This window comes from Melospiza melodia, chromosome 6 (assembly GCF_035770615.1).
Source record: "Melospiza melodia melodia isolate bMelMel2 chromosome 6, bMelMel2.pri, whole genome shotgun sequence".
In the NCBI taxonomy this organism is placed as follows: Eukaryota; Metazoa; Chordata; class Aves; order Passeriformes; family Passerellidae; genus Melospiza; species Melospiza melodia.
Window position 1 is genome coordinate 55,293,598 of NC_086199.1, and position 11,418 is coordinate 55,305,015.

General features: G+C 59.0%; 2 protein-coding genes across 3 annotated transcripts; one reads left to right on the plus strand and one right to left on the minus strand.

Moving 5' to 3' along the window:
* The first annotated feature begins 450 nt into the window (after positions 1–450).
* Positions 451–4,906, plus strand: LOC134419829 (pepsin A-like). 2 transcript variants are annotated; one of them, XM_063159437.1, is made up of 10 exons: positions 451–517; positions 2,745–2,901; positions 2,994–3,138; positions 3,322–3,439; positions 3,551–3,669; positions 3,752–3,951; positions 4,072–4,188; positions 4,262–4,400; positions 4,474–4,566; positions 4,654–4,906. In XM_063159437.1, the coding sequence occupies exons 2-10, from the start codon at positions 2,846–2,848 to the stop codon at positions 4,801–4,803; spliced, it is 1,137 nt and encodes a 378-aa protein (XP_063015507.1). In that variant the 5' UTR covers positions 451–517; positions 2,745–2,845; the 3' UTR covers positions 4,804–4,906. The 2 variants fall into 2 exon arrangements, with proteins under 2 accessions (XP_063015507.1, XP_063015506.1); XM_063159436.1 differs by lacking the exon at positions 451–517 and having other exon boundaries at positions 2,692–2,901.
* Positions 4,907–5,794: 888 nt separating this feature from the next.
* On the minus strand, positions 5,795–11,323 carry VWCE (von Willebrand factor C and EGF domains; the record flags this gene model as incomplete). The annotated part of the gene is given in 20 exon segments (XM_063159438.1): positions 5,795–5,881; positions 5,884–6,030; positions 6,136–6,218; positions 6,311–6,401; positions 6,552–6,634; positions 6,703–6,816; positions 6,990–7,055; positions 7,427–7,544; positions 7,711–7,796; positions 7,905–7,992; positions 8,190–8,272; positions 8,362–8,455; positions 8,534–8,841; positions 8,941–9,069; positions 9,468–9,584; positions 9,651–9,767; positions 10,046–10,174; positions 10,440–10,529; positions 10,603–10,697; positions 11,174–11,323. Coding segments are annotated over 20 exon segments (2,235 nt in total), but the record flags the coding sequence as incomplete, so codon positions are not given.
* Positions 11,324–11,418: the final 95 nt, after the last annotated feature.

Consider the following 11,418-nt stretch of genomic DNA (forward strand, 5'->3'; position numbering starts at 1 on the left):
AGGTCACCCAGCTGTTCCAGAAGTGCTGGGATCTGGAAAAGGCACCTCTGACCCCATCACCTGAGAGTTGTTGTGGAACAAATGGGAGTCACATGATCCCAAATAATTCTGGAGAAATCAAGGGCAATTTGTTCCCAGCGTGGCCGATAACGGGGTCAAACCCCCAGTGCCATGGGAAAGAAAAGGGACTTGGCTTGCCAAAAGGAAAAAAACATTCTCCAGGCTTCTTTTGGAACGGTTTCCACAGACCTGGAAAAGCTGGAAAATGTTTAATTAACATTTTATATTAAAACAAGGTTTGAGGAGAGGGGAAAATTGTGTTTGGATTTGCACGGAAGAAATGGAAAAATACCCATTTGAAAGTGTTATCCAGAAATAAGTCTGGGATAAACAGGTGGGTTTGGAAGGATATTTTCAGTAGGTGCTTATTAATATCCTTAATTTCCACAAAAGATGGTCCCACATGTTTTTTTCCCTTGGATGATATCTTAATCCCAGCCAAAATCACCCACAGCAGGTAGGAAAAGGTGACCTGAAGTCAGAAAAGAACCCTGAGGTCCTGTTCTGCCAAATTCCATTCCCACAAGGATCAGCCAACATCCCTGGGCTTCCTTGATAAGTTAATCAAATATTTTTAATCCAATCCTGGAAATTTGACACCTCAGGAGCGTCAAGTTTCCCTCCTTTCATCTGACAGCTCCGATAAAGCACCCGTGTGATAAAAGCCTTGAGGGAAGGGACAAGAAAAACTGGGAACAGGGCCTGGAAAAGTTTACTTCATGAATCCATTTCCAAGAAAAGCTCTGTCTCCATAAGGGGAATTTTTTGGGAGGTTGCAGAGATAAAATTAAGGAAGTTTTGTCAGAACGAGTTTCGATGTCCCAAAAGCCTGAAAATCCCTGTTTGATCCGCAGGGTGATTCCCATGAAAGTTAAATTCATCCCAAGGGGTGTTTCCAGATCAAAAATGGCATTTAAAAGTCTGAATTTCCCCGGTAAAAGCCTAAATTCTGGGAGGGGTTTATTGCCTGGCAATCCTCACCCAGCCCCGGCTGCATCAACAGGGAGGCAAAGCTTCCAGATCCATCTTTCCAGCGGGGGGTTTTTGGGATCTCGGCATGCTGTGGTGCCCTCTGGTGCCAAGGAGAGCTGTGGCAGGGAGGCCACCTGCTCCCATCCACAGAGCTCCCAAGCACCGGGATGGATTATTCCAGGATCCAGCATCTCCTGCCCTCCATTTCCCCACCAAGGTCAGGAAAATCCAGGATTTCTCTCCCAGGAAGGAAGCCATCTCACACCCTAAAAGGGGTTATTTTTCCATCCTCCCGGATTTTAGTCTGGATTTAATTAGTGCTAAATAGCAATTCCCATTTTTTTTCCCCAGTCCTGAGTTCCACAGCTTCTTCCTTCTGTGGGTATCATCCATCCTAAAATCCATCCCTGTTGGATCCATTGTTCTGCTTGGATGGGATTTACCAGCAGCACAATAAGCTTGTCCTGGAACTTCCCATAATTGGGCAAATGTGTTTGTTTTTTTTTTTCCCCATTGAGAAAACAGGAATCCTGATCCCTAAGGATGTCCATTCTGAGAATTCAATGGATAAATAGCTCTGGGAAAGCTTAATATTTTTGTTTTCTCTACTATTCTGGCCAAAAAAGGAGGAAAACTTGGTAACTCCAAAATCTACAGGGACACATTTCAGGTTGGTTTCCCCAACCTGGCTTTGGACACTTCCAGGGATGGGGCAGCCACAGTTTCTCTGGGAAATCCATTCCAAGGCCTCACAGGTACGAGGTTCTTCCCAATATCCTGTTTTCCAGTTTGGGGCCATTCCCCTTCTCCTGTCACTCCATTCCCACATGCAAAGTCCCTGAACTGGGGGAAAACTGGGACGAGCTGGGGGAAAGCCAAGCTCTGGATGAAGGTCACAGGAGTGGGATTGGGCAACTTGGCTTCGGTCACGTCACCACGTGCTGGATCCTTGGCTCCTGAACGGTCACCTTGTCCTGGAGGAGATCAAAGGCTCCCTGAGGCTGCAGCTGGCATTCCTCCCTTGGAATCAGCCCCATCCCAGCTCAGAATGATAAAAGAATCTGAGGGCATCATGCTAGGTTGCACTGGGGGAGCAAGATGAGGAAGAACCTTGATGGGGAATGTTGGGAGAAAAGGGATGGAGCACTGGATTATCCTTGAGGAAAAAACAAAGGAGGGTGGGATATGTTGTAGGAAAGGAGAAAGCCTTGGCTGATTCCCAGAATGGAAAATCTGGACCTGGCAGCCTGAAAATCCTTCATGGAGCCTTGGCAAGAGGAGAAGGACCTGGAGAGACCTTGGAGTCTCTTCCAGCACATGAAGGAGTTCCAGGAGAGCTGGAGAGGGGCTTTGTAAAAGGACCTGGAGTGACAGGAGAAGGGGGAACAGCTTCCTAGTAGTAGAGGACAGGTTTCGATGGGATATTGGGAAGAAATTCTTCCTTGAGAGGGTGGTGAGTCATTCCTGGGAATGGAATTCCCAGGGAAGCTGTGCCTGCCCCATTCCTGGAAGCGTCTGGCTCAAACCCTCCAGCAAGGAATTCGAGGGTTCAGGGTCCAAACCACCCTGCATTCCCACCAGCTCCCACAGCATAACCGGGAGTGCTTCCTGCCCATCCCAACATACTTGTGGCCTGAATCCCCCCAGGAATATGGGGATCCCCTGGCTTGATATTCCCACCCTCCTTAAGGACATTTTGATAACCATCCCAGGAGCAGTTTGCCTTTCTTATCGGGGCCTCCGGCCAAACACCGGAGCCAGGATATAAGGAGCGGGGCCGGGATCGGAGGCACATTTTCCGTGAGCTCCCACCATGAAGCTGCTCCTGCTCCTCACCCTGGTGGGCCTGGCCCAGGGCCTCGAGACCAGGTGAGCCCCAGGGGGTCCCCAAAACAGGGATGTGGGATGTGGGGTGATCCCAGTGGCACATCCCAGTGATGCGTCCCGGTCCCTGTCCGCAGGGTGCCCCTGAGGAAGATGAAGTCGCTGCGGCAGAGGCTGCGGGAGCAGGGATTGCTGGAGAGTTACCTGGAGCAGCATCCCTACAACCTGGCTGCCAAGTATTTCCCGGGCATCGCCGTGGAGCCCCTGGAGAACTACATGGATGTGAGGGGCTGGGATTGTGAACTGGGATCAGGGAGCACAGGGGGACATTGGCTCCTTCCCCATCCCATTGGCCTGTTATCCATTCCACTAGTCCCTTCCCCATCCCTGTAAGTTATTCCATTAGCCCCTTACCCATTCTCCTTTCCCCATCCCCTTAACCCCTTCCCAATCCCATTCCAACAGGATGAGTACTTTGGCACCATCTCCATTGGGACCCCACCTCAGGAATTCACTGTGGTCTTCGACACCGGCTCCTCCAACCTCTGGGTTCCCTCAGTCTTCTGCTCCAGCCCAGCCTGCAGTAGGTGTCTGGAATGAGTCTGGAATGTGTCCTTTGGGAGTCCTGCGTGGCTCTGCCCATCTTTCCCAAGGCACAAATCCCAGGCAATCCCCATCCTTCCCACCCCCACAGGGAACCACAACCGCTTCAATCCCGCGGAGTCCTCCACGTTCCTCAGCACCAATGACACCCTGTTCATCGCCTACGGCACAGGAAGCATGACCGGGGTCCTGGGATACGACACCGTCGACGTACGGCCAGGAGCTCCAGCCCCCTCATCCCACGGGATCCCACGGGATCCTGCCCAATCCACACCTCTCTCCTTTCTCCCAGGTTGCCGGCATCAACGTCCGCAACCAGATTTTTGGGCTGGCTGAGACAGAGCCAGGGGATTTTTTCTACTACACCCCCTTTGATGGCATCCTGGGATTGGCATTCCCAAGCATTGCCTCCTCCGGAGCCACCCCTGTCTTCGACAACATGATGACGGAAAACCTCGTGGATAGGAATCTTTTCTCTGTCTACCTGAGCAGGTAAATCCCAGCCAAAGCTGCTGAGGATTTCTCCCTTTCCCCTCACACTGGCCCCATTTTCCAATGGGAATGGAGGTGTTGGTGGGCTGGGAACCAGCCCAGACGGATCTCCCTTTCCAGGGACGACGAAGGTGGGAGCTTTGTCCTCTTCGGTGCCATCGATCCCTACTACACCACCAGAGGCATCTCCTGGATCCCTCTCTCTGCTGAAACCTACTGGCAGATCTCCATGCAGAGGTATTCCCAGTATTCCCTGCCCTCCAACTGGTGTTGTAGGGAGTCCAGGCTCACTCTGCATCCCTCTTCCCAGTGTCTCTGTCAGCGGGACTCCGGTGGCCTGTTCCTCGGGGTGCCAGGCCATTGTGGATACAGGAACCACTCTGTTGGCTGTTCCTATCCGGGCCTTCCGCACCCTCATGAGGCTCCTTGGTGCCAGCTCCAGTGGTGAGGTGAGGCTCAGGATGCTCTTTAGGACATTTGATCCCAGCTGGAATGACCACTAACCTGCCGTGTCCTCCCCAGATCAGCTGTGAGGCTGTCAGAAACCTTCCCAGCCTCGTTTTCCATATCAATGGCAAAGAATTCCCAGTGCCGCCCAGAGCCTACGTGTTAAGGGTGAGCATCCCACTGGGAATGGGTTTGTAGGGATAGAGGGAGGGATCCAACAGCTGGTGACCACCCCCGTCCATGTCCTTGGAGCAGAGTAACGGGTACTGCAGCCTGGCATTGCAAGGCATGGATGTGCCCACGGAGGAGGGCGAGCTCTGGATCCTGGGGGATGTCTTTATCCGGGAGTATTACGTCATCTTCAACAGGGCCACCAACAAGGTGGGGCTGTCCCGGCTGCCCTGAGCTGGGATGGGAATCCCAGTTGTCCCCAGCTCGGTGGCTGGCAGGGCTTGTCCCTTTCCCGGCCCTCCTGCCACCACCGAGGACAATAAAGGTGTGGAGAAGCGCCCCTGTGCCGTGTCTCTCTGAGGAATGCCAACACATCCCTGGGAATGTGGCGTGTCCCTGGTGCCACCCTCAGCTGCACCCACCAAGGATGTCCCCGTGCCCCAAGGATGGGAGCCTGGATGTGGCTCTGCTCATCCCTGAGGAGCTCCCAGCCTGGGGGACCTGGGGCAGGACATGTCCCTCCTGTCCCCAAACCCCACTCAGGGTGAGGTGGGTGAACACCTCCAGCACTGCCCTCATCATCCTGGAAAGCCACTCATCCCAAAATTCCCAGGGGACAAGCCCCAGGGCTCCCTGTGCTGGTGGATGCAGGGATGAGGGGACAGGGAATAAATACCAGAGTGACTTTATTGGTGGCAGGGGGACAGCTGCTCCCTCCCCAGGGCCAGGCCTGCTGGTCCTGCAGACCCCCTTTTCCTCCTTTCCTTCATCCTCCTCCTCCTCCTCCTCACGGTGTTCCAGGCACACCTGGCGCCTGGAGCCTGGGGCTGTCCGATGGCACCGTGGAGGGATCCTCATTCCTGGGGGATCCCTGAACCTCAGGGCTGCCTGTGGCACTGGCGGGGGCTGTGGCCTCACAGAGGGGGTCGGGGGGCACAGTGGGTGCCAAGGGGTATCCAGAGGGACTTGGAGTGGTCAGAGGGGGCATCCCAGCACCCCAAATCCCTGGAGAGGGGCCGAGGGGGGGTGTGGTGGGAAGCAGGAGCTGGGCCAGGCGATAGCGGCGGTGTTGAGGGGTGCCAGGGGGTGAATCTTCAGGGACTGGGGACTGGGATGGGGATGGGGGTGAGGATGGGGACTGGGATGGGGATGGGGGTGAGGATGGGGACTGGGATGAGGACTGGGATGAGGATGGGGATGAGGATGAGGATGGGGATGAGGATGGGGACAGGTCACTGCTGTGCAGCAGGAGCCGGATGTCTGAGGCTGATGGAGGGAGGATTTTGGTCAGCACCCACCTCCTTCCCCAGACCCCCAGTCCGGAGGGGGCACATCCAAGTGCCTGGGGTTGGATCCAGGGATCCCATTACCTGGGCAGGATGGGCAGCAGCCCACGGGCAGTGTGTGGGGCTCAGAGCAGGAGTGGGGGCACGGCCTCTCCTCACAGCTCACCTCTCCAAGCTGGAAAAACAGGGATCAGCCAGCCCGGCCCTTGCTGGGATCCAATGACACTGGCACGGGCACCATGGACACGGGCATCCCATGGGAATGGGCAGGAGGTCTCACCTGGCAGGTGCAGCGGGTACAGGGCTGTCCCTCGGGAATGAAGCTCTGGCCGTTCTCCACCTTCCTGCCCTGGTAGTTGCAGTCTGCAGGGACCAAGGTCCAGAGGCTGTTTTGGGGGGCTCGGGGAGATTTTGAGGGATTCAGGGGGATTTTGGGGACCCGCCCGAGCTCGTACCCTCACAGACGGGGCAGCACCGACCCTCGGGGTGGAAGGGGTAGGAGCACACGATGGCACATTCCAGAGGCGAGCAGGCCACCGAGCCCAGCTGCGAGAGACGGGAGAGACCCCCGAGGGCCGGGCGTTAGGAGCCCCGGAGCGCCCCCGGAGCTTTTCCCTGCAACGGAGCCAAAAACCGGGCTTCAGCCCACGGGGCGGGAGCCGCAAATCCTCTGGGAATGCCCGGCCCAGCCCTCACCAGGCAGATGCAGCTCAGGCAGGGATCCAGCGCCGACGGGAAGGTCTCGTTGTTGGAAAAGATCCTCCCCATGTAGGTGCAGCCTGCGGGGAGAGGGGCTCAGGCGGTCCCCGGGCGGCTCAGAATGCCGGGATTCCGGGCGCGCCCTCACCTGCGGAGCAGTCGGGGCAGCACTGCCCGGGAATGCGGATGGGATAAGGACACGTCTCCACGCAGTCCGTGCGCTGGCAGCTCACGGAGCCGTCTGCCTGCAGGCGGGAACACCCTGACAGACACCTCGGGATTCCCAAACCCGCCGGATTTGGGGGATTTGGGGCCTGACAGGCCACGGGCATCCTGAGGGCGGGAACGGAGCAGGAGCCGTGCACTGGGGCAGGGATAGGGAAGAGGGAATGAAGCAGAGCAGGTTCTCATTCACCTGGCAGATGCATAACTCACAGGGATCGCCCGGAGACCAGATCTGTCCAACGGGAAACTCCACACCGTTGTCATCCAGGAAGCAACCTGGGTAGGATCCCTGTTCCCAGCTGTCCTGTAAAACCTACCCTTCCTGTCCCCAGGGGTTCCCAATATTCCACCCTTCCTGCTCCTAGGTATTCCCCATCTCCCACCTTCCTATCATCGAGTATTCTTACATCCCACCTGTGTCTCCCATATCCCACCATCCCTGTCTGCAGCTGTCCACCCTCATCCCACCCTGCCCTTCCCCACATCCCATCCCCAAATGTCCCAACATCCCACTCTCCCCATCCCCAAGTGTCTCCCACATCCTCTGTCCCAGCTGTTCTTCCCATGCCATGCCATTCCCGTTTCCCTCACCTTTTCCCCTCATCCCTCCCTGCCCATTCCCAGCTGTGTCACTCATCCCGGCTCACCGGCAGGGGCTGGAGGGTCCCGGCAGGTGGAGCAGCACTGCCCGGGACCCAGCTGCCGCTGGTGCTGGGGACAATCCAGCGCGGGGCAGGGAGTGAAGGAACATTCCACCTCTCCTCCCTGGGGACACGGGAATGGGTCACCTGCTGTCCCTGCCATCAGCCCGGAGCGAAGCTGGGATGCCCCCAGCAGGTGCTGGGAAGCACTGGAGTATCCCTGGGGATCCTCATCCCTGGGGGCCTCCCAGCTTTGGGGATCCTCATGCCTGGGGACATCCAGGACCCACCTGGCAGACACAGGTGGTGCAGTCGTCCCCATCCAGGCTGAACCGGGCTCCGTGTGCGTATGTGCGTCCCCGGAAATTGCACTTTTCTGGGAAAAGGGGAAGGAGTGGTGCTGGAGAGCCAAGCACAGCTCTTTCCTCACCCTCAGCCCAGCCCAGGGGTACTCACACCCCCAGAGTAGGGGTGCTGGGATCACCTGGAGTGCAGGAGCAGCACTCAGCCGGAGAGGAGCTGGGGCAGGATCCTGGGGGACATTCCGGGGACAGGCAGGAGACATTCCCGGCCTGTGGAGGGGAACGTGGGGCTGGGAAAGAGGACCCTGATTCCCCACGGAGGGGTGAGGGGAGGGTATCATCAGCTCCAGAGCACCCCAATCCATGGTTGAGCCAGGATGCAGGATGAGGGTCCCCAGGGAAAAGGGTCTCCAGTGCTGGGAGGTTCCCAGGGATGAGGGGGGATTTCCCATCCCAATCCAGCTCACCAAGCAGACGCAGACGGTGCAATTCCCATCGGATGGGGAGAAGACATCGCCCTCTGCCCTGGCCACCCCCTCGTGCAGGCACCCTGCAAGCCATTGGGGTCAGGGGTGTCCCCCTGGGAATTTAAGGGGGGCCATCCTGGGAATTGGGGGGGATCAGGAGGTCGGGACTCACCCGTGCAGGTGGGGCAGCAACCCCCAGGTGGAGCAGGAAGCGGGTGGGAGCAGGGAACAGAGCAGCTCACGGTGTCACAGAGGACTTGTCCCCCCTGCCAGGACATGTGGTGGCTCATGCCAGGTCGGGATGGTGCCATAGGAAGGATGGGATGGGAGGATGGGATGCTCACCTGGCAGGTGCAGCTCTGGCAGCCTGGCTCTGTCCAGCGACTGCCGGGCTCCCGAGAGATTCCCCGGTGCCAACAGTGAGGGGATGGTGGGATGGAGGTGCCGGGGGCTCCCATGGCACGTGGGGATGGCTCAGGGGACAAGGATGGGGAGGAGGAAGGGAATTGGGTACCAGGAGCTGCCACAGGGAGGTGGGGAGAGGGGGAGCCCCTCGGGAGCAGGTGGGAGCCAGGAGGGAGCAGGACAAGGGTGGGTGGATGCTGCAGGGATTGCAGGATGGGCGACGGGGCCAGGATAGATTTGGGGTACCCTAGGAAGGAAATCAGGAAGGCAGAGACATCACTTGGGGCTGGCAGGGAGATGGGAGCATCCCACTCTGCTCCTCCAGCCGGGAGAAGGGCACGGGTACCTTCGCAGGACACCCTGTCTGCGCTGAGCCGGTATCCGGGGCGGCAGGAGCAGCGGAAGCTGCCGGGAATGTTGTGGCAGCTGTGCTGGCAGGAGCGGCGCGTGCCAGGCCGCTGGCACTCATCCACATCTGAGGGATAAGGGAATGTGGCAGGAGGTGCTGCACCCTGGGATGTGGCCCAGGAAAGAGCCAAGAGCACCAGGATGGGCCCTCAGCATGGACCACACAGGGATGAGGTGTCAGCACTGTGGTCATGGGCTGATGGACACCTCCATCCCTTGGGATTTGTGGCATGATGAGGCAAGGGGGTCTGGCACAGTGCCCACAGGCTCATGGCCACCTGCATCCCTTGGGATTCATGGCATGGAGAGGGAAAAGGGTTAAGCATACATGCAGGGGCTCAGTGACCACCTCCATGCTTGGGATTCATGGCATGGAGAGGGAAGGGGGTGTGGCACAGTGTTCAGGGCCTCAGGGCCATCTCCATCTCCCAGGAGCGATGGGAAGAGCCCCATCCCAGTGCTCACCCACGCAGGAATGCCGATTCCCATGGAGGTGGTATCCGGGCCGGCAGGAGCAGCGGTAGCTGCCCACGCTGTTCTCGCAGCGGTGCTGGCACGGCGTGGCCTGGCATTCATCCGTGTCTGGGGGTTGGGATGAGGGTCAGGATCCCTCGGGAGCCCCAGCCGCCCCCCTGGGACCCCACGAACCCCGGCAGCTGCGGCGGTCAGCAGAGAGCTCCCGGCCAGCTCCGCACTCGCAGGCGAAGCCTCCCTCCGTGTTCACGCACGTCCCCTCGCAGGCCGCGCTCTGGCACTCATCGATGTCTGGGGGCACACGGGGAACGGTCAGACTTGGGGCGTGGGCACTACGGGGATGCCCACTCCCATTGGGATACACCACTCCCACTCCCCATAGCCATCAGGATACAGCACTCCCATTCCCCATGGCCACCAGGATATACCACTCCCACTCATCATTCCCATCAGGATACACCTCTCCCACTCATCATTCCCATCAGGATATACCACTCCCACTCCCCACAGCCATCAGGATACACCACTCCCACTCATCATTCCCATCAGGATACACCACTCCCACTCACCGGTGCAGCGGACGCCGTTGGCCGTCTCGGCCATGGAGAAGCCAATGGGACACACGCGGGCGACCTCCTGGCAGCCGCCGTGGTTACAGGACAGGTCACAGCCGTACTCTCCGCAAGTCCCCGGCGGTTCTAGAATATGGACATGGCATTCACGGGGTACCCATGCCACCCCAGGACCACCCGCTTCCCATCTCACTCCATGGATCCCCCAGGGATGGGGACAGTGCCAGGGAGAGGTGACAAGGAGCCGCAGTCACCTCCATCTGCTGAGATTTGTGGCATGGAGAGGGAAGAGGGTTGGGCACAGTGCCTATGGGTTCGTGGCCATCTCCATCCCTTGGGATTCATGGTGTGGAGAGGGAAGGGCATCCAGCATATCCACTTCCCTCAGTACCTGGGCAGGTGATTCCCTGCTCTCCATCCGGGCACATGCAAAGGTTGGGAGCGATGCAGGAGCCACCACCGCAGCCGAAGGAGCAGAGCGCTGTGGGAATGGGAACAGGAGCTCTGGGAACAGGAACAGGATCCCCACAAGCCCCCCAGACCCCTGTACTCACGCAGGGTGCACTTCCCGCTGCCCGGAGACAGCATCCAGCCAGGACAACATCCGCTGCCGGAGCCTGGGAAGCAGACGTGGGGCCCCACGCGGCGCCTGTGGGACACCAGAGCCTGAGGCCACCCTGTCCTGAGCCCCCTGCACGGCGCAAAGGTCCCGGGAATGTGAGGACAGGAGGACAACTGGAGCGGTCAGGATGTGCCCAGGTACCGGGAGGCAGAGCATGGCACGGGTCAGAGGCAGGTAGGATAAGGTGGGACAGAGAGGGGACAACCACTTCCCAGCCATCCTGAACATCCCAGCACGTGGTGCCGGGAGAAGCGCCCCCCGGCTGGACAGGGATACAGGGAGCAAGACGGGCATGTGGGGAGAAGCACAGGGATGCGGGGAGTAGTGTCATTCTGCCCTGGACCCAGGAAGAGGGAGGGAATTGTGGGGTGCCAGGCCCTCCGGCCGGGACCCCTCCGGCCAAGCCCTCCTGCAGCGGGAGGCAGGGATAGCCGGAGCCCGGCGCGCTGCCCATCCCAGGTGTAGCCGGAGGAGGGAGAAGGAAAATAGGAAAATCCAGCTACCTCTCCACGGCAAAGCTGGCCGGCTTCTTCCTCGCGGGATACACCCTGCCCTGGCCGCTGGAGAGGAACAGGGACACACAGGCAGCCTGGAAGAGCAGCTCCACCAACATGACAGGCGGCTCCAGCACGTCCCGGCGCCCGCCTTCCCGCCTGCCTTCCCGCTGGCCCTTGGCCCTGCTCCTCCTCCTCCCGCCGAGCCGGGAACAATGCGGGATTGGAGGGGGGCGAGAGCGGGGGGGTCGCCA

What these genes read in the sequence shown, in the direction of transcription:
- LOC134419829 (XM_063159437.1), top strand. Translation starts at nt 2,846, where the DNA reads ATGAAGCTGCTCCTGCTCCTCACCCTGGTGGGCCTGGCCCAGGGCCTC. An exon ending in CCCTGGAGAACTACATGGAT is followed by an intron (nt 3,139 to 3,321) that starts GTGAGGGGCTGG and finishes CCATTCCAACAG; the next exon opens with GATGAGTACTTTGGCACCAT. An exon ending in CTGCTCCAGCCCAGCCTGCA is followed by an intron (nt 3,440 to 3,550) that starts GTAGGTGTCTGG and finishes CCACCCCCACAG; the next exon opens with GGAACCACAACCGCTTCAAT.